The sequence below is a fragment of the Triplophysa rosa genome, linkage group LG9, assembly GCF_024868665.1.
Source record: "Triplophysa rosa linkage group LG9, Trosa_1v2, whole genome shotgun sequence".
NCBI classification, from domain to species: domain Eukaryota; kingdom Metazoa; phylum Chordata; class Actinopteri; order Cypriniformes; family Nemacheilidae; genus Triplophysa; species Triplophysa rosa.
The window spans coordinates 24,310,034-24,333,107 of NC_079898.1; the positions used below are offsets into that span (position 1 = coordinate 24,310,034).

The window sequence follows — 23,074 nt, forward strand, 5'->3', positions numbered from 1 at the left end:
TTGTATACAACTTCTAAAAACTTAATGTCACATTTATCTGGTGTGTGGTGTTGCACGTTTTTCTTCTTCATAAAAACAGTAAATACTGTATTAGTATGCGAGTTACGCTGATGCTTTCCAATAAGTTAACAAAATTGCTTTGATGTCTTCTTGCAGAAATTGTCGTTTTAATACATTAAATGCCGTACGTGTTATCGTCTGTGGGGTAACTACACACAACACATGAATATTTGATATATCACAAAAATAAAAGGTGCATTTCTAATCATTTAAATAATCATTATGCTCTGACATTTATGGGAAACTAATGATAAAACACATACAAATGTGGCACCATTAACAATGAATTTAAATCAGCTCTCAAAGCTCATTCCATTTCTTTTCAGCTGGTTTGTAACAAAATCACAGAAAAAAAACATATTCGGTAGTATATTAAGATCATGGAGTTCTCAGTTGTGTTTCATTTTTACTTAAGTACTATTTGAGTGGGATTTTAGTTTTCTTACTTTTACTTTTAGGGTCAAACAACAGTTGGCGGTTCAATAAATAAATAAGTGTGTCAGGTCTTTATCACCTCATAAATCATTTGATCCCCTTTATTATAAAAACTAATATACTTATTTATACGTATTACATTATATAAGTCTTGTGTATCTATAATGCTTTTTAATGTACACATCCAGACCATACAACTAAAATCCTGACCATATCTTACCATATTAAAAACTACAGAGACCACAGAAACTCACATACAGTAGTTAAATAACATAAACTTACACCAAAACCGAACAAAAAAGAACTAAACTAAACACATACTTTAAATAAATGCTCAACATATACCTTAAACTTAAATGCGTAACTAAATCTAAACTTTAAATCTAACTACACAATAGTGATTTTGTTTCATCAATGTGTCTTCTAAAATTCACCAGGAAATGAGAAATGATGTTGAAATGCAGTAAACATCAAGCAATTAAATACTACAAACAACAACGACCGTGATTCTGTTGCCTTGCACTTTCATTTACAGTGGGGACAGAAAAATCACTTGAGGCTGGAAGCATGTCACATTCAGTACTACATCCCTTACCCGACAAAACCACAGCAAAATCACTGATTTACAGAGTGCCAGGTCAGCTTCTGCAGGCACCCCGTCTCAAATAAGGTTAAGTCGGATCTCAAGGCAAAACGCAAGCGTGCTGACTAAGAACACTTAGCAAACAGTGCAACCTGTCACTCTCTCCTCCGAGCGTTCCCCTGGGACACCTCACATCGCCTCAGAACGCCACGGGGTTTGAAAAGTTTCTGAAGACCCTTTATCAAGCGTTTGTTTGCCAGGCTTCTGTGATTTACCCTTGATTTTCCTTAGCTTTGTAAAAGAAAGCTTTGAGTGACGAGGCTAGAGCTGTGTGTAATACTCGGTAAACACTGTTGGGCTGTTACATCTAATAAAGAACTTCAAAGCGAACAAAATGTTAAAAATAATGACTGTTCTCAAACACGTTTCAAACGTACATCTGCTACTTGGTCATACGAACACGCAGCACAAATGTTACGGGCTTCGATTCCTAGAAAACCCAATGAATCCACTGCAAGTCGCTTTGAACAAAAGCGTTGCGTGAACGCTAAAAACAGACTGCAATCATTTCCTTGCTACTAGCGTGAAAACGTACCCCTTTATGTTTCATACGATTAACTGTGAAGAAATGTATGTGCAGTGAGCGGCTCCAGGTTGGCCCCTGCGTCCTTAAGGATGCGTGCAAATCACGGCATTGTGGCTGTCCCGGCTTTTCCACGTGGAATTACGGAAAGCAGCCCTGTGAAAGCAGTGCATAATGCTATGAGAAATTATCTTCAGTTCTGCGTGGAGACCCGAGCAGCAGGAAACCCTGAGGCGATTCTCTCCAAACATGACACACGAGTAACTCCTCCACGAGTGTAAGTGCGTCTTCAGTTTCTTCCTTTGTTTCTTCCATTCATACAGATGCAGAAGTGTCTACCTGTATGCTAACCGTGATGGGTAGATGAAACGCATTCGTTATCTGTCTAATTAAGTGCCACAGTAACCGCTGTTATTGACCCATTCACCGCGGTAATACGGAGAGGTGCGTCGCCACGTCTCCAACACTAAAATCATTTGAGCCAACAGAGCGCACGCCAAGAGTTAACAGCCATATCTAACACACACACACACACGCAAGCTTGTAAAAGTCACAGATAAATTGTATCCGCTTGGCTGCTCTTCTCTGTTAACAGGATTTTTCTGTGTATCTCCCTTCATCTAAATCACCTCACAGACAGCAGTGTTTTTTCTGAGGTGGTGGGGAAAAAAAACGGGGATAAGAAAATTGACAGTACGAAAACATGGCTGATACTCAACTTGAAACGAACTTGATAAGAGACATCACAAGCGACTCATCTGGGTTCATTTAAAGCTACGGCGTCACCACCATTACACCGGTGCTGTTTACAACATCTGTTCACTATTGGTCTTAAAGAATATTAGTCTATTTTGTATTTAGTATCCTTGACCTAAACTAACTATGGTTTGAAAATACCAACCATGGTTTTTTGGTTTAACGTGTATTAAAATCACAACCACAAATGATGGTCTCCTCACAATAAGCACAGTTTAACCATGGTATTTGTAGAAAAACTACGGTAATACAAATGGTAATAAATGTGCCAAAGATAACATTGATAATACGTGTTTACTACGGCTAATTTTCTGAAGCAAACTATCAATAAAAGCTTAACAACAAATAGTCATAAATCATTTTTAGAAACGTAAAAAATGTTAACATAACATCAGAATCGTTGTCCATTGGCTTGACCTCACAAAGCAGATCAAATCTGAAACACACACACTGTCACGGTCCTGCCCTCGTTTCTGAATTTCTAGTCGTGTGGCAGGATCGGGACACAGCCCTTAGGTTCTATGTGAGAAAGCCATGAGTTGTTTATGTTTTTGACATCTCATGTGCTTTCTCGTGTCTTGTCTTTGGCCCCGCCCCTCTCGTTTCATGCATTGCTTCCCTGCCGTGTCTAATGTTTCCCACCTGCCCTGTGTAATTATCCCTCGTTTGTTTCTCCTATTTAATGCCCTCATGCTTCTTTGTCCTGTGCTCGTGTATTGTATATGGTCAACGTTCCCTGTCTTGCTGCACTGTGAGTTTCTTGTGTTGTTTCTGCCGTGTCATGCCTGTTAGATTGTTTATTATTTAGTTCTCGTTTTTGCCCCCTTGAGGGAAGTTGTTATCCTTTCATAGATATAGTCTTAGTTCTATTTTCCCCATCGTGGGTGTTTTAGTTTCTTTGTATTTATTATTAAATCTTGTTTTGTTAACCCCTTCACGCCTGCCTGCAATTGGGTTCTTCCACTCCGAGTCTGTGACACACACATGCAGGTCTCTCTCTCTCGCTTTCCCACACACCCACACACACACAGCACCTGTGCTTTAACCCTCCCACAATCTTTTCACCTCCGAATGTCTATTTCCACAGTTATTTGCTCCTCTCTGGCCATTCTCTCACCCTCTCTCACACGCGTGTGAGCACGTGAGTGTGTGTGTAGTCCACAGATGTCTGCTTATTACAGTTTTTTTCAACTGCTTACACACAAAATGTATACTTGTCACACAATTTCTGAAACCTGACACTCCAACACCAGAACCACACACCAAATAGACAAAACCATACACAAATTCTCGACCTTTGAGTTTCGTAAAACACTTTTTGCAAAACACAACTCACACTTCTCTATGTAACACACAAAAATCTAACAGGAAGTACATTGATTTCCTTTTTCAAACACAACCAATCAAAATGCCACACTAATTCATCAGTGCCTCACACTAACTCCTCACATGTGCAAACACACATTGCTTTACTTAACACCAACCAATTATGGCTTTAGAAGAGGCCAAGGGTCAAGTTATAGGTTTTGAACAATGGATGCAAACAATGCAGTTTGTGTATTTTTGTATTTTGAACATTACTGTTGGAGTTTAGTTTACAATGTGTGATTTTGAACATGAAATTAAAAGTTTTGCCAATTGTGCATTTCATGTGTTGCTGTGTTAAGAGTTTAGGAAAATTGAAAAAATTGTCATAGCAAAAAACTATAAACATACAGTATAATTACAGTACACACTTTATATGAGAGAAATTTCACTATTCTGTATCCAGTAAACTGTAGCACGTGTACACCCTTTTTTACCCGTTCTGTATTTTTGCAGAAAATACGGAATACTTTTACAAAATTGGGCCAAAGGTGCAGAGGATGCCATATTTTTTACATTGCCTTCTATTGACAAATCACTTTACTGTATTGTTTCCTTTATCTTCTCTGTAAGTCGCTTTGGATAAAAGCATCTGCAAAATGCCTGAATGTAAATGTTATTTGTGCAGTTGTGTACTGTATTGTGTTGCATGACCAGTTTATATTGTTCTTTGGTTTTTGAACTTTTCTTGTCTTGAAAGATCATCTTCATCTACAAAGACTGTATTCACAAGTCCTACACATCTCTGGCCCTTGACTGTTCACTTATTAAATATCTGGGTGAATTGGATTATGATTTTAACAACCAATATGTGTTTGATACTCTCAGCTGCGTTTAATACGTTTTAAGGTGTTTAAACAGAATTCTGCACATTTTCACTGGGGGACAACATCCATTTTTTAATTCCTTAATATTCCTATTTCAAATCTTTTCATTTTCTGGTATAAGAAACAGGGCGGTCCATATGGAAATGGCGGAGAGCTTTTTAGGACCCTAGCAACTCAGATGCCCAAGATAAACCGATCTCCACTCCAATGTCGTTTCAGGTCTTTGAAAAAGGTTTTCAGACTTGGTCTCTGTCTGGATGTAGGACTTGAATGCTTCAATCCTGGTCTTACCAAGTCTGCAGTTAGATCTTTGGGCGTCTGGTCTCGACTTCAACACCCATTCTTCCATCATGTTGCATATGCACTACAGGCATGAACTATTAAACATGTAGAACTAAGAGAATACAAAAACAACAAAGGTTACTGCACACCGCATGGGGCTTTATAAACTACAGACGCGCACATACAGAGAAACGCATACAGCTGTAAGATCTCACCCTCTCTTTATATCACAGGTGTGTGAGAGCAGAGTCCTGTGAACCACGCTGGATCCCCCTGCAGGTACCACTCAATAAAAACCTGTAAATGCATTCAAGCGCTCGGTTTCTCTCACCCCGCTGATCTGAGGTCTGTCATTGGTGCAGAGTTCTGATGCGGACAGCTGTTTGTGTCTCGGGCGGCTGTGTAACATATGCCAGGAATTATATTTAAAAGTCAAACTGCGCTTGTTACGTGTAAGCAAATTTAAACAATGTGTCTGAAGATGGATCAGTTGTGAAGGTGTAAAAATGGGCCCAAAATAATCATGTGTAATGAAAGATTTCTCATCGACTGTGTCAGCGCGCTTTATTCTACAGGGACGCGGTTTGCCGCACCGGTAAACAAGCGTGCGGCCTCGGAAATGAGGCTTGTGTTTCTCTGTGGTCTCTGAACACTCTTCTGCCGGAAAAGATCAGAGAATAACGGTTTTCCGGGATCCTTTTATGTGCAAGTGTGACAAGAAAACTATCTATGAAAGAGCACAAGCGCCTTTGCCTTAAATGAGCATTTAGATACGTAAACAACAGTTCCAGATTATGATGTCATCACATTAGATATCAGTCATCTTCAAACTAACCTCACACATTAAACCACAAAATCTTCTACAGACTCTTTAATGTGTCCTGCTCTTCTTGAGCTTCCGCGAATGTTATTTTGTAATAGTTGTGTGTGAGTCTCTCACCTCTCCTAGGTGTGAAGAAATACACAAAAGGTGCTGTTTTTAATTATTATTGTATGTTGTGTGTATATGGGTCATTTTATAATTGCGGGTACATCTGGCATATTAAATTTTGAAAACGTGAAAATGTGATGTTTTTTTTCCCCCTCAAAAAACAAGCATGACCTCACATTAAACCCTTATACTCAAATACTTATTCAATCTCAGGATACCTGTTTTTTTTTTTTACCTTTACCCTTATAGTTTTACCTTACTGAGAAACAGAGTGGATAGTAACATAGTTGACATTTTAAAACATTTTGGGCCTTTACTCAACACGGAAGCCAAGAATTGCAGAGCGCATGCTTAGAAACACATTCATACACACAAGTTTTACTCGAAATGTCTTAAGAAATGTTTCATTTAAAACAATTAAATTTTTTAGTAACAGTGTTGACAGTTCATATATTCACATGACACATATTTGCTATTTTAACCAACTATTTGGGAAAAGAAAGAGGACATACCTCCTAGTCTTTCAGTCGTTTACCTACTGGGCAACAGAGTTGACAGTCGTTTCTCGGACACGCATAAAATAAGAAATATCACAATGTATACAATATATTTTTGAAAAACACACCCAAATGTCCTGTTTACCTAATCTTACTGAAGGCAAAATTTATGTTTGAAGTTGTTTTATGCTTAAATACAGAGTCCAATCAACAACTTTACAAAATCAGACAGCTAAGCGGTCATTTATTTATTTAAAAATAAGTCCTGATAATTTATATTGATGTATAAAAATAAACAATCCGATGGACATGAGATGTACACGCAATTATAGAATGACCCATATGTACTGTTGTATGAAATCTGAAACAAAATCTCTTTCATTTGTAAACTTCATGCTTCCTTCATCTCACCTGTACATCACATCTATCTCTCTGTGTATGTCTATATTTGTTCCATATGTGTGCGTCTGCTTGTTAAACAGTTCATTAACTGTATTCTCCACTGTATATCTTGATACGGCGGAAACACAAGAGATGAGTAATGAGGAGTCATGAAGTTCCAGTGTAAAACTCTTTTTGTACGATGAAACTGCTTTCTTCAGTTCATTTCTCCCCTCTGTCTCTCGCTCACTCTCTCTGTCTGTCTCTCTCTCCGTCTTTTTTCCTTTTCTTGTCTACATTTCTGAGAGTAACATCTATAAACCATTTATCAACATTACCACAACAAAGCAGTTCAGCCCGTTCACACCCCTCACAAATGCAAACACACACAACCCTGACCACACACAGAAATAACTACAATACTGAATCTAATACCCACACGCTGACATTCATTGTTATTATACTATGATCAAATATGCACATACTTCAGGAGTCTATAGAGAAACCCATCCATAATCTTTCTCCCTCTCCACCGCACACACACACACACACTCATAAAAGTTAATGCGTCAATGCTTGCCGCAGTCAGGAAGTTAATTCATTGGTCCCTGTAGACTCTTACTTAAGGTAAGATTTTAAAGAGGGGAAGATTAGCTATTCATGCACACCAACACAAGTGGCTAATCTCCCCCTCTCATTTCGCTTTGATTCCTGCCTCATTCCATAATTCATTGGCGCTCTTCCGTTCCTGCCTCCCCCCTCTGGGCCAGGTTTCTATGAATAGATGATCAGGACGTTGGAAACAAAAATCTGATGAAGAGTCACAAAGCACACGAGGCTTCCGTGGAGAAGGAGCGTCGCCGTGCCAGCGGGGCACGTTTGACTGTCGTCGCTGGGTTTGGCCTTAAATGTTTCGCGAGTGTTTGATTTTTGGTAGGGTTGCCAGATTTTAAAGCCTCAAACCAATTTATTATTGGGGCATATTATCCCCATTAAAATGCACACATTAAAGAAGCATCCAGTAACTCTTTTTGGTCTAAAAATGAACAAATCAGTTCTAATTTAGGATATTTGATGCGTTAAAAAAATAACGTTTTACTTTTGTCTAAAGTGACCTGCTGCTGCTCCAAAAGACTTCAAGGACCGAGTCGTGTTGGAGGACGACTGTGACCTCAAAATAGCACAGTTCAGCCTCCACAAACCTTGGATTTTAATTCAAGCTGGTTTGTACACTAGGGATGAAGTACAAAACAATTTGTGCAATATGGTGAAGGTCTGGTTGAGGTGGTTGGACGTGTTTTGTGGGAGCCTGAACTACATCTTCAACACATTAGATTGGTGTGACCTGTTTTTTCCCACTGGGATGAAACAAGTGTGTGTGCGTGCGTGCGTGTGTGTGTGCGTGTGTGTGTGTATGTGTATGTATTATTGTGTTTGGCCGGTGGGGTTCTGAGAGTCTTGTTAATGCAGTACAAGCAGTGATCGATCCACCGTCTGCTCCCTACACAGGGCACACTATTCCCCCGACTCCTATTACAAACACACTTATTCCACTGATCTGCCTCCTACAAAGCCAAAAGAAAGGAAGAAAGGAAGGAAGGAAGGAAGGAAGGAAGGAAGGAGAAAAAAGAAAGAAAGAAAGAAAGAAAGAAAGAAAGAAAGAAAGAAAGAAAGGAAGGAAGGAAGGAAGGAGAAAAAAGAAAGAAAGGAAGCAAGGAAGGACAAAAGAAAAAAGAAAGGAAGGAAGGAAAAAAGAAAGAAAGAAAGAAAGAAAGAAAGAAAGAAAGAAAGAAAGAAAGAAAGAAAGAAAGAAAGAAAGAAAGAAAGAAAGAAAGAAAGAAAGGAAGGAAGGAAGGAAGGAAGGAAGGAAGGAAGGAAGGAAGGAAGGAAAAAAGAAAAAAGGAAGAAAGAAAGAAAGAAAGAAAGAAAGAAAGAAAGAAAGAAAGAACATTCATCTTTTCATGTTTCTGTGTTTGTGTGTGTTACCTGCTGGACATTGATCCAGTATCCAATGATTTTGTCTACAGCGCTCGGCTCTTTCTGTGTCCACTGTAAGATGTAGGAATAATTGTTCTTCAGGGTGCGAATGGGGTTTGGTGTGTCGTAGTAAAATTCTGCGACATAAGGCTGAGCTAAACAAACAAAAACCAAAAAAGAGCAATTAAAATTTGTCAAATACTAAAATAATAAATTACAAGTATCCCATACAGAAAGCATTAAATCAAACTTCCACTGCCAACATGTACAAGCATTACATTTAATACAAATTCTGAATTATTTGATTGAATGGTTATGTGTGGATTTATTTAATAAATATTTATTTTATATGTATCAAAAATGTTATATCATCGCCGAAACCTCAGATGTCCAACTTCGCAGTATTTCAGGAAATGGAAAAAACATTTTAATTGATTAAATATTTTGTTGTCAAGGTCGACGAGCACTTTTAAATGCTTTTTATTGGTTAGATATTTGCAAAACCCACATTCATAAACTAATAATAATGATTTATGGCAAAAAATGAAAATAACACAAAATCTGATACAAGGTTTCAGAAGGACAGCAGGGATGTGTACTGTAAGTTAATAAGTTTAAGATTTATGTAATTTTATATCCAGCAAATGTAAAGAAAATACATTTTTTACACCAGGTCAACAATTCCTTGCAAAACGGCTCAAATTCTGTATGCCTACTTTACACAATTGAATAATGAATGCATTTGTGCAGATGTTCACCCAATCTGGCAACACAGATGGGATCTTCTTTAAACAGTTTAGAAGATTTTCAGGAGTTTTCTGTTATTTTTATTAACATGTTATTCAATAAGTTTTGTAGAGGTCTCCGTTCCGAGCATCTGTAAACTTCCGTTGCCACAAGGGAAGCCCCGCCTCTCCACTCATTCGATTGGACAATGGAAAAAAGCGCACATGACGTCAAGCGCTTTTCTGCTCAGAGTTGAGTTTTTTTCAACTTCGGGCGCTCAGAGCGCTCCGCCTAAAACGCGAGGCGCAGCAGGCGGCAGAAACGCGAGGCGCCCGGCGCGCATAAGCAGCGCGCAAAACGCTCCCTGCCAACTGAAAACAATTCAAAAGAGGCGCGTTTCACAACAAAAGACGCGTTCTGTCTGATCAGGCCCTTAACCAGTCTTTGGCCGAAAACAGCAGATCAAACGGATTAAACTCTTGGGATTCATGTTTCTTGTTAACTGCGATCAACGGCGAACATGTTGCCATGGTAACGATCAGGTTACAACGGTAAATCATCACATTTACTCTCATTCCGTACAAACGTGGGACCATTATACGTGGTTTCACTGCTGAAACTTAGCAGCGTGTACCATAGAATATTTATTAAGAAAATAAGGCTTACAATCTTTTCTAAGGCTTAATTTTGCTTCTGAAGAAAATATATATTGATTTAAGAATTTTTTCGTTAATATTTCTGCTATATGATTCTGTGATATTTTGTTTTACTTTATTTGTTGCAGTACACTTGTAACCCGTTTTAATACAGGTACATCTAAAAAAATTTGAATAACATGAAAAATGTCAATATTTTTGTCACTCAATTCAGAAAGTGAAACCCACATATTATATAGATTCATTACACATAGAGTGAAATATTTCAAGCCTTTATTTATTATATGCCAAGTCCTGCTGGAAAATGAAATCAGCATCTCCATAAAGCTTGTCAGCAGAAGGTCAGCTAAAATTTCCTGGTAGATGGCTGCGTTGACTGTGGACTTCAGAAAACACAGTGGACCAAAGTCCTCTTTGCCATCTACCAGGACATTTTAGAGCACTTCATGCTTCTTTCTGCTGACAAGCTTTATGGAGATGCTGATTTCATTTTCCAGCAGGACTTGGCACCTGCCCACACTGCCAAAGGTACCAAAAGCTGGTTCAATGACCATGGCGGTACTGTGCTTGATTGGCCAGCAAACCCGCCTGACCTGAACCCCATAGAGAATCTATGATGAGAGACACCAGACCCAACAATGCAGATGACCTGAAGGCCGCTATCAAAGCAACCTGGGCTTCCATTACACCTGAGCAGTGCCACAGGCTGATTGCCTCCATGCCACGCCACGCCACGCCACATTGATGCAGTAATTCATGCAAAAGGAGGCCCAACCAAATATTCAGTGCATAGAAATGAACATACTTTTCAGAAGCCTGACATTTCTGTTTAAAATATCCTTTTTTATTGATCTTATGTAATATTCTAATTTTCTGAGACACTGAATTTTGGGTAACTTTTACTAACTAAGTAACTTTTACTTTGAGTAAATTTTAAACAAGCTACTTTTTACTTTTACTTGAGTAGATTCTTTGACTGGTAACTTTACTTGTACTCAAGTACAAATTCATCAAAGTAGTAGTACTTGTATTGGAGTATAATATTTTTGTACTTTTTCCACCTCTGGAATGCATTAGCTAACATGCCCTATAGCTAACAGATGACATTACCACCTTTCAGCTGTCATGTGCTGGCAAAGCTAAAGATAAGACCCTACAGAGCAAGAACATTTTCACAAGATATGTCCTCTCCAGGAGAAGCACCTGGAGCTTTAGGAGTGCCAGATTTCTGCTAGACCATCAACTAATGCAGAGCTGGAAACTCAACGGGGTGACAGACTGAGGTGTTTAAATGAAATATGTAAATTGTTATGTTATTGCTATTCTATTTCCAGGAAATAATATTAAAATTCTTTCTGAAAATACACCTAAAACTAGTCGGATGGTAGTTGGTTGTGGGTGGTTTCTAGATGGTTCAAATTCATCGTAGCTGGTTTTGGTGGTTATAAGTTTAAAAACCAGCAAGTAGGGTCTAGGTTGACTTAATAGAAGGTATTGCTCAATCTGGATGGTCTTAAAGTGGTCGACCAAGCACCTTAGGGGAGTATGATCTGTTTTCTCAAGTAGGGATGAAATTCAGAACTAACTTGTCCATATACACAACAGAAATAAAGTTGCATGACAAATAAAACTTTGACCAAGTTTGATAACTATCCTACATCAAAACCAGCACACCAAGAGTCCGCAAGAAAGCACGATTATGAATTCTCCCATATAAAAGTCATCTATTTTTCAGTTTAATGTTCCTCTACAAGGTATAGATGCAGGTGGAGACCTTCTTCCCCTACGGCTTTCACGTAATGTTTGCAGACTCACCAGATACATTAAAGGTGCAGGTTGAAGTACCCACTCCATTGCTCACTCTACATTCGTATGTGCCGTTATTAGTGGGGTCGAGTTTAAAGCGGAGCTGAGGGACGCTCTGGGGGTCCGCCGGTGGGGTTCGTATGGCTACGCCGTTACGGTACCACCGGACGCTGGCTATTCGGTTGGGATTGGACTTCAGAACCACACAGCGCAGATTGACCGTCTGGAAGGTCGGAGAACGGACATCCAGCAAGACTGGATCCACAACAGGAGGATCTGTGATGGAGAGAGAAAAGAATGAGACATTAATGTTCATCTGTCGTTGCCATGGAGATCGATAGTATGGAGAGAGATACTATGTGCAGCTTTAAATAATTAAATGCGCAAAGTAAAGTAACCTTACAATGAAATAAATAAATGAACCTTAAAATAAAAAGAAACCCACCACAAGAATATTGTACAAAAAGTATATACAAATATAAGTGCATTTCATGTGTTAAAAGCCATCTTAAGAAATAAATGCATTTGAATAAATAAATAAAAGTTGACGTAGTGCATTAGTAAAAAAAGAAATGTTATGTGGCCATCGATGGAGACAGCTCGATCCATTGTTTTACACTTGCATGCATTTGCTTGCCGCCCTTTTTCTTCCGCATGTACATGAACAACTTTTATTTTGCAGTCATTTATTACAAATAGTAAAGGTTTTAGACGTCTGTGCTTCCATTTTGGCAAGCAACACAGCACTAAGTAACCCATTACAACGTGAAGACTTTCAGCGATGGTAAAACGCTACTGCTGCTTGAGAGAAAGATGCTCCAATAACATTTTTTCTCTTCACTAACAGGCCAAAAATCAATTTAAGGAAAAGAACAGTAATTGAACTGCCCACTCATGAGATTTTACTGGAAATGGAGCGCCACGTAAACCACCCTAAACCACTTACAACACATGCATGAATCCACCGCACATGTCCACGACGCTCACATGACAAATGACAAGCTCCTGGCTGAATCAATAAGACGGGTCTACACTGTCTCAGCTAATTGCACAGAATCAAACTATACAGTATAGTGTGCTAGAGCTGGAGACTAATTTCAGTCTACTGTGGTCTGCTTAGACACCCAACATGAATGAAATGACATGACAGCAAATTACATTACAGGACTTCAGGCAGACGGTGTGATCAACAATATACCTCAAACTGTGATGTAACAAGAATGTAATTAAACCTACCAATTTATATTCTCTTGTTTGAATGTCAAAACATACAGAGAAATTAAAACAGTGAATTGGAGTTACAGCCAAACCACACAGTAAATTACATGTAAATCTAAAATATCCTGACGAAACAAAGACAGATGGGGAGAGAATAATAAAATTAAATAAAATTAAATAAATTAAGTTAAATTAAAAATCAAATCAAAAATTACTAAAAATCTAATAAAATAAAAAGATAAAATAAAATAAAAATAATAATCAAATAAAAAAAAAAATATATATATTTTATTTATAAATATATTTCAGAATAATATATTTATAAATAAATATGGCACCACAAGAATACAGTACAGAAAGTATATACAAATATAAGTGCATTTCGTATGTTAAAACGCCATCTTAAGCAATAAATTAAAAATTGAAGTAGTGCATTAGTAAAAAAAAGAAAAAAAATCAACAATATACCTAGTAAAAAAAGAAAAAATCAACAACATGCCTAATATACAGTAAAACACGCACATATAAACACATACGTACTAATGAAACAAAGACACACGGCGAGGGGTTGGGGGGAATGAGAGAGTGAAAGAGAATCAGACAGATATAAAATAAAATACAAGCGTAGCTGTGAAATACATAACAAAAGGTGTTGTGAATAATAATGTACAGCATTATAAATTCCCCTGATGTGACACGCTGATCATCAGCTTTGCATTTCAACGCCGTTTGTGACAAACGTTTATCTAAAGTCAGACACCGGGAAGAGGTGATTTCCTCCCATCTATCGCCATAATGAAGGTTTTACTCTTTTAATTTCACAACACAACAGTTCCCATAAACAAACCATAATCATCCATCTAACCTGATAGGACGAATTTCTCAATCCCGCAAGACTGAGCCAAACAAACACTGATCAATGAGAGAGTGCAAGTATGCAAGACAAAATACAAATCAACACAAATAAATAACAAGAAAAAAGATTTAGGATGGAGTGTTTTATATACTGTGCTGTTGATTTGCAAATGAACTGGATCGATCTGAACTGTAAACTGTTATAAAAAAAAATTCAAGATAATTTTTCTACTTTTCTGTCAAACAGGCCTTTTATAACGTTTTTGCATAATAATAGTAGGCTAATTCTGGGCTAGATTTTTATCCAAATAACGTCATACTGGCCAAAAAACATTCTTCACGAAAATCTCACTTCTTATAACTTTTGATTTTGGAATAAAACACAACCTGCGCATGTACCCGACAGCTTTCATGAAATTCAGTCATAGCCTTGCAATGCCCAGAAGTGAAACGCAGTTCAGAATCAAAGCAGATGTTGTCTGTCTCTCCTGACACAGAGGAACAGACCGGGGCGTTAGACAGCGTACCCCTGTCTTCCTCCCCTGTGAGACAGACCCAGCCACCTGGCTCATAAATCAGAGGCGCCGTGGGACGCGTCACGGCGGTGGGCTCTAAACTGCCTCCGTCCTGCAATACTCCGCATTAGTCGGGCCTGTTAAAGCGGCGGTATTGACGGAAGATAGAATTGAAGGGATTGAGGCTGTGAAGACAGAATAGATGTGTGGGAGAGAGGGTGATGGCTTGCCTGTTCATACGAGGTCTTAATGAAGCCATCACTCATGTGGTTGCGACACAGCATTCTGGGATCTCTCAGGCCATAAATCCTCTCCGAGAAGTCTTAAATTTGTATATATTATATTCAAATCAACCACTGTACATCAGGGGTAATGTTTGGAAAGTGTTAAAACTGTAGTCAATGTATGCTTTATTTCATCTATGCTTTTTCTGTATATTACACTAAATTCCCTGATGCGCTGTGTTTTTCCTTTTTGCCAAATAATCTTAAATGTTTTAATAGTTTACAAGGAATATTGTGCAAATATCCCCTCATGATGTCACTTTTGGGCCTCGTGGTACAGATCTTATAATACTTTGATATTGCCGCATTTGTGTCACAGGCCACACAAGCGAAATAGCATGTGTGATGTAAATGAATACTTTTCTCTGATTGTATGAGCTCTGTAGACATTGACTACACTGTGAATAACAGATTAAATCAAAAATGTGTTGTCGTTGTTTATCATAATTCATCACAGGGTGTTCGAATCAGGGAGCAATGACATGCTCCGCTCGCTTGAGACAAACTCATTTACCTAATGCTACACAACCTGCCAGACGGAAAGAGACAAACTGACACAACCTCTGTCAAACACAATATGATAGCCAAACAACTTCTGATCGATAAAAAGAAACACAAGAAATAACCAGCACCCCAACCAATAAAAATCACCAGTCTCCAATAAAAAGTAACAAAAAGTTACAGGTGCTAAATGATGCTATCAGTCAATTTTGTTTATTTTGCGTTTAAATTCATCTTTAATTTTGTTTATTTTGCGTTTTATCTTTATTTCGTCAATCACATTCAAATTACAAATGTAGGGAGGCAGAGAAAGAGTTTGTAACCATTGTGAGTCTAAAGGCAAAATTTGAACTGGGTGCCAAATAGTTGATTATATCACGATATGAATGGAATTAACACAATATCGACAATAGCCGGTTTTCCATCCAAAGTTGCGAATTTAGCTTATGCGCAAAATTGGAATATCGCATAAAACATTTTCGAATAAGCACCGTTTCCATCCAACTAGTCAACCGTCACTTCCTAATAAACTGCTACTAAATGTCAGTAAGACAAGTAAGAGAAGCCACTGAATATAATAATTTTCACGTATAATAAAACTTGCGCAAGCCGACGATTACGAAACACAATAAATGCGGTGCTTTTGTGGATGCCTGCTGTTTGGGAAACACAGTCGTGACAGTTCTAAGAGGCAATTACAGAATACGTTGACGACTTTGCTCAGGCATTTAAGAATGACCATCACAACATTTCTGATGATGTGTCACAAGATCAGTAGTCTGGTTAGTCAGGTTACGCAGTCTCATAGTGCAGTTACGCTACTTTTTGGAGGAATTTATTCGACAAATGCGTTTCCATCTCCCATTATTCGCATTAACCTTTTTCGCAAAAAAGAAAAACCACCTCAAGCGAGCGTAAAAACTTTTTTGCAAATTAAGGGTTTTTAATTCGAAATTTTACATTTCCATCACTCGTTTCTGATGCGAAACTTCAAAATGCGAATAAAACCAGAGTGATGGAAACCCGCTTAATCATGGTTTTTAATCTCGTGGTTATTGTCAATACCGGTATACTGTGACACCTCTAAAACTAATATAGCTGGGAACAGAATATTTTAACTACTTAAGTTTTCTACTAACTAGTAAAATAGTTGACATGAACTAACAATGAACAATACTTCTACAACCTTTATCCATCTTAAAGCCTCAATCATTCTGCCTCTCTGTCGCCATCTCTGTTTGAAACATAAAGTTGCAGGTTACACTATGGTGCTTGAATATATACTGATATATCCTGCGAAATCCACGACGACAATTTATAAATCGTAGTTAAATGCAAACTGGGGTAAGGTAAGGAGACCTTTTGTGCTTGGTCAATCTTTTTTTGGTTTAATTTGATTGGATTTTTTATTTTAAACCAAATACATTAAGCTGCTTAAATGTTCAACATTTACTAATACATATTTCAAATCCAAAGCTGTATCTGTTCAAATTAGTTGCACAATGTTGTAATGCCATTAACTAACATTAACATAGAATAATAAATGTTGTAAAATGACATTCCTAATTGTTTATGTCAGCGAAAGCATAAAACATTCAGATCTCATTGTAAACTTTTTCCAATGAAAACCTACGCATCAATCATAAATGACACACGTCACCTGTAAACGGTGATCTGTGGGCTTCGAACCACCAGCCATCCAGTTACCAGCTTTAAGTGTTTGTCTGCTATTCCACACCACAATAACGTGAGCTCTTGATCACCAGCCAGACAATCCTACTCAACAGTGAATGAACTTCAGCATCGGCCAGTAATCACATGGTGTATATTGAAGAAACACAATAAACACACAGGTTCCATAATGAGAGCGTCGAGCGTTCGCTCCACTAATGGCTGGTGTGAAGAGGGCTGATGTGCATTGAGTGCTTCAGGGTCATCTGCCTGTCTTTTGTGAGGCTTGCTCTGCAACGCTACTAATGAATTCAAGGCTTTTTAGTTTGGCACTTACAAGCGCACTCTACGCAGTCATCATAATGCATTATTAAAACTCTAACACACTCGTCGCCCCCAAAAGGCCTCATCTAAAGATAGCGGGATCAAACTCATTGATAACGCTCCATTGGGTCTTAATGGAAAACGTGTGTCACTTTGTAGCGATTTGGCCCATTTGGTTGTTTTCTCTGGGACTCAATCTAATCTCGCTCGCCGGATCGTATTATAGTCGAGATTAGATTCACATTAGAACGTGCAGAACCAAATGAAACCAAATCCTTACTCAACGCTCTAGGATGTGTACAAGGTCCGTTGACTAAGTTGACAATAGTCTTTTGATAGAAGGGGTGCAACAAAGGATTTGCGAACTTACATTCCACATTGAGTTGCACCTGCGATTGTCTGCGTTTGATGTTGAGGCCGTTGTAAGGTGCGGTTTGGCATCGGTACGCTCCCATCATGTCCCGCGACACGTTGGTCAGACGTAAGCGTCCGTCTCGCGACTCCACCATCCAATCGCCCGATGGCATGGGTAGGTCCTTGTTGGCACGAGACCACAGAACGGGTGGGCGGGGCTTGCCATCGACCAAACACACAAGCTCGGCGGAACCGCCCTCACTGGCATTAACCACACCCCCTCCGAGTGGCACGGTCAAAACGGGAGGAACGACTGGAGAAGAGATAAAAAGGGAGAGGTAGACGTGAGAGGGGAATAAAGTGATTGGGAACGTGCACAAATGATCAATTATATTGAACAATAGCTATTATGTAGAAGAACAATCAATGGACAGCAAATAAATGGAAGAAAAGATGGAGATTGTAAAAAGGTTTATAGAGAGTATCACTATTTACTCGTTGTCCTAACAATTTATTTCCTCGGCTTGGAAAAACGATATACTGATATTGTGTTCAATCATTTTATATATTCTTCGGAGACCCTAAATTTCGGTATTTTAGCTTCTGCAAGAGTTCCCATAAAAGACTTTTCAAAGATAAAATACACTATCAATAATGCAGTTTAAACAAACAGATTTTAATTTAATTTAACATTAACACTATTATTTTACTGTTGGTCAAGTATATTGATAAATGCGAGAATGTAGCTTAATAACAGAAAACTAATTTACTAACACTAAAGTTTGTGACAGAAATGTCTAACTCGCCAACCGACGAACAATTTTACTTCTTTTATAATAATTGAAATGTGCCTTCTGCCAGATTCAAAGACCCAACATAAAGTCACATAGGGCCCTATTGTACACCCGGCGCAACACAGCGCAAGTGGTTTTGCTAGTTTCCGCCCGACGCAGTCCTCATTTTCCCATGCTGCGCCGCATTGTTTAAAAAGAAAATGCATTTGCGCTCATTTGTGCGCCCGTGGGCGTGTTCATCTAAAAAAGAGGTGTGCTCAGGCGCATTGTTGGCGCGTTGCTATTTTGAGGAACTATAAATAGGCTGCGCCATAGCTTTACTTATTACACAGAGGGAAGCGCAGCAGCACACAAACATGCCAAACATAAAAAATAAATGGATTACAATGTAAAAGATTATTATTGTGAACATAAAGATAAAAATCCGGCTTGTCATGTAGATGATCTGCTCGTGCGTGAGGTTAAAGCGTTCGATGCGTTTCCTCTCTAGAGAAGCGTCCAGTCTTTGCTCTTGCAAATTCCGCCGTGTAAGTAGCGAATCCGCCATGGCGCGATCGCAACTGGCTCTTAAAGGGAATGAGAGATGAGACTCCGATTGGTTTACTGCATGTTACGCCCAAAAAACACTCATTACTCATTAAGAGAATCGGGACAACCCGTTAAGATGCGCCCGGGCGCGCCAACCGTTTTCCCGTCGTTAAATTAGCAAAACTGGATTCAGACACGCCCTGAGTGCACCTGCGCCCTGCGCTTTAAACCATGCGCTTAGATCATGGAAATAGGGCCCATAATGGTAATATTTTCATATCATGCTCCAGATATTTCAATAATATATTTAATCATATCCTTGCCTTTTCTCACGCCTAGAAAATACACACCTAAAAAACAAGAAATAATGACTATAAAATATAGACAAATATAATAAGAGAAGAATCGTGCTGGGCACCGCAGTCAGACACAGTAAGTAAATGCATGGAACTTCTAGAATTTAAGAAAAGAGGAACTCGGCTAGAAGATCAGAGAGGTCTAAAATGTGTAAGGGCATTCGGCTCTCCCAGAATTTTAGAGTTTACCACCATTAACCCAACAGAATGACCATTCCAACATTATCTGTGTTTAACCGTAGGGCTCTACAGACCCTTCACCCCTGACAGACCAAGACGCCTCTCAACAAACATCTCACGGTGCAGGAAAGCTCTACAGCAGTGGTCACCAACCCTGCTCCTGGAGATCGACCGTCCTGCAGACTGCAGCTCCAACCCTGCTTCAGCACACCTGTCTGTAATTATCAAGCAAACCTGAACACCTTGATTAGATAGTTCAGGTGAGTTTGATTGGGGTTGGAGCTGAAATCTTCAGGACGGTCGATCTCCAGGAGCAGGGTTGGTGACCACTGCTCTACAGTATCACGTTTTCCTTAACAGCAAACAACATAATCACATGGAGAACTAAACATCGAGATGTAATGCCATTGGCAACAGTACCATTAAGCATTACAATCTCTCTCTCTCACCACTGCTCTGCGTGATGTTGACATCGACACGCAGTTCAGGCAAGCTGCTCCCCGGGAAGTTCGCTACGCAGCTGTAGGTGGCTTGATCTCTGAACTTCATGTCCACGATTTCCAGGCTGCTGGTCCCGGGAGGCATGTCTGGGTCGCTGCGCAGCACGATGAGCGTGTCGGTGGGGAAGATGGGAGCTCCGTTCTTGTACCAGGTGTAGTTCACCTTATCCTGTGGCTGCGCGTCAACGTGGCAGGAAAGTTTGAGGTCTCGACCCATCTGTATGCTCTCGCTGTCTTTGTTGGAGTCTGGTGTGATCTGGAATGTTAAGTTCTTCATGCCTGAATGGTGTGAGGGAAAAGATGACATGAGGATCAGGGTGAAAGAAAGGTGAACATTTGGGCCCATTTCAAAACATCAACATCACAGCTAAAGATGTTTAGAGCATCCACCGTATAACCCAAAGATTGTTGTAATATGTCAGCGCTGAGACATAAATCATAACAGCTCAGCCACGTGTTTACATTCTGACTGTACAAAAAACCACCCTCCAGGTGGGTACAGAAACTTAAGCGCCATATGTTCGGCGCCCTGAGTTCCGACAGACGGCTGCTCTACCTGCGCGACTGGCTGCGTTCGCACGGCCGAGGCACCTGCGTGTGTGTTTGACACAATGCGAGCTCATTACCGTCAACAGAGACGGATCCAGCCCTCATCCAAATAAGACGCTTCTACAGCTAATTACCTCCATTCCTCTCAAATTAATTGGAGTAAATAAAAATGATTAAAGAGGCTAAGAATAGCTCCTGGGCGCTATGGCAGCCTTGCTCCAACCAACCTCTCGGCTACAAGAGTTTCACATGATCATAACCTGCCAAGGGTGTTAATTACAGTTCAACCGCCACCTCACGCCACATAAACACACGCACCCACACACATGTATAAAGAAATTTGCATTGACAGTTTATCTTTCAAGTGTGAGATGGCAAGTCATTTAAATACATGTCAATCAATCCATATACATACTTGTACATATCTATATATAGTATGTGAAATAATCATGTGTGTATATATCGATATATGTAAAGCTATAGCTAGAGATGCCTTATTATTCTATACCTCACTATATGTAACCACATGTGACCCTGGACCACAAAACCAGTCTTAGCACATATAAATTTGTAGCCAACAATACATTATTGGGTCAAAATTAGGGATTCTTTTATGCCAAAAATCATTAGGATATTAAGTAAAGATATTTTGTCAATTTACTACCATAAATATATCAAAGCTTTATTTTTGTGAGTGGATGCAGCAAAACTGGTAACACAAATGCCCAAAAACACACCTACAAACATCACTCGCTGCTGCCCGCTCTTCGGGAATTTCCCACTCAAGTTTGGTATCTTTGTAAAGCTTAGAATTTCTGCTTTCGGGTTCATCTACTCTCCACAACGTCAATACAGAGGTAAGCCAATAAAGAGCGTTAAAATAAACCTGCATGTTTCTTCTTAGCAACGGCCTGCTACAGGGCCTCTGATGGACAACTTAAAAGGCGATTTTCTCAAAATTTAGATTTTTTTGCACCCTCAGATTCAAAATTTTCAAATAGTTGTATGTCAAAACTGATGTAATTTATAAGCATTTAAGGAATAATTTATGCACCACTTATGGTGCCAAATATACTGTAATATGAAAATAATGAATGCTTTTAAATGGTCTTTGCAAACACTACAAATACTTGACTAAAAGAATAGTTCCATCAAAAATGAGAATTGTTTTACGCTCACTGGTTGCAAACTATCTACAAGCCATAAAAAGTGCACTATAAATAATACAAACTATAAATTGTGAATCTTTATTTAAAATTGATATTTGAAAAAAAAAATTTGTAAAAGCAAATATTAAAAAAACGTTTTGTTCCATGAAATTAAAATGGTTCATATGATTTCGGACGGATAGTCAATTGACATTTTTCATACATTTTTGTCAAAATCTCATGGACACGCACAAACCAGGACACTTACTTCTCACAATAAAGTTGACGGTTCTTCTTGCAGGATTTCCGACATTGTTGACAGCCGTACAATTGTAGACGCCAGCATCAGCGGTAGTCACGGACCAAAGTGTGAGGGATCCTCCTCGTACCACAGACCGCTGGGGGAGAGGCCCGGGGTACCGCGACCAGCTCACCGTAGGTGTGGGGAACCCTGCAGTTACCTCACAGGACAGCGTGACGTCTTGACCCGGGTCCACCACGTATGTCTCATTCACAGACAGCTTCAGAGCAGGGGGTGCTGGGAAAAATCGAAGAAAAGAGACACTAATGGTCAGCGGACTTTCTGTTGTTTTTTATGTCTAGATCAGTGAGTTTTGCTTTAAAAGAACAACAAAGAACTGGTTATGTGACGAGTCCAGGTGGTCTTGCTTGGACGGTTATGAACGATTCAAAGCTAAAACTTGCCTCGACATGCCAAGAGAATCAATATCACAATTCGTCGATGCTGCCACTTCATGAAAAATCACCTCTTTCCTGCTTCTGGGTAAAGAACTGAAAGTGATTCTCAGCACTACACAAAACTCAAGTCCCACGACGAAGCCCTGAAAGTATCTGATTCACTCATTTTTGTTTTAAAGACACCAGCAAGACAAGATCCTTAGAAGCTGAGACATTTACCGTAACATTAAAGTCATACAGCTGTAACAACATTAATGTGTAAATGTTGACAAAATGTGTGTAACGTATATGATAACATGATAAGATAACAAGATGTTGTATTATACAGTACTTTTAAATGACTTGTTCTGTACATAAAGTTGCAAAGTAAATGAGTCGGCCCCCGAAGTCCTGAGAGACCGGGCATAATGCCTCTTTCACAAAATAAGAGATATTTAATAAGACTGATCTTCACATGACTGAACAAATAACAATTAAAGCAGAAATGAATTTCACACATTAAAAAAGTCTTTGCTTAATTTGTCTCATAATGCAGGTGATTATTGTAGCATTACTCACTGCACACACCGTTCATCTAATAAGAGTCAAGACTCACTCGCTCCAATGATTCTGTTTTCACTTAGTACATATTGTACATCCATATTATAGGTACATCTATATATATTTGCATGATAGAAAGCAATACCTCTCGTTATAAGCTTGTGTGGGAACACCACGCACATGCATGCAAATG

General features: G+C 39.1%; 1 protein-coding gene across 2 annotated transcripts in view; it reads right to left on the reverse strand.

The window, feature by feature from the left end:
• Nucleotides 1–23,074, reverse strand: part of LOC130558992 (MAM domain-containing glycosylphosphatidylinositol anchor protein 1) — a 161,204-nt gene that overhangs the window by 36,920 nt on the left and 101,210 nt on the right. For both annotated transcript variants that reach the window (XM_057341788.1, XM_057341787.1), the window contains exons 7-11: nucleotides 21,911–22,180; nucleotides 19,895–20,224; nucleotides 17,604–17,900; nucleotides 11,875–12,141; nucleotides 8,687–8,832 (exon numbers count right to left, since the gene is read on the reverse strand). In XM_057341788.1, coding sequence (XP_057197771.1) covers nucleotides 8,687–8,832; nucleotides 11,875–12,141; nucleotides 17,604–17,900; nucleotides 19,895–20,224; nucleotides 21,911–22,180 — 1,310 coding nt within the window. The remainder of the gene's footprint in view (nucleotides 1–8,686; nucleotides 8,833–11,874; nucleotides 12,142–17,603; nucleotides 17,901–19,894; nucleotides 20,225–21,910; nucleotides 22,181–23,074) is intronic.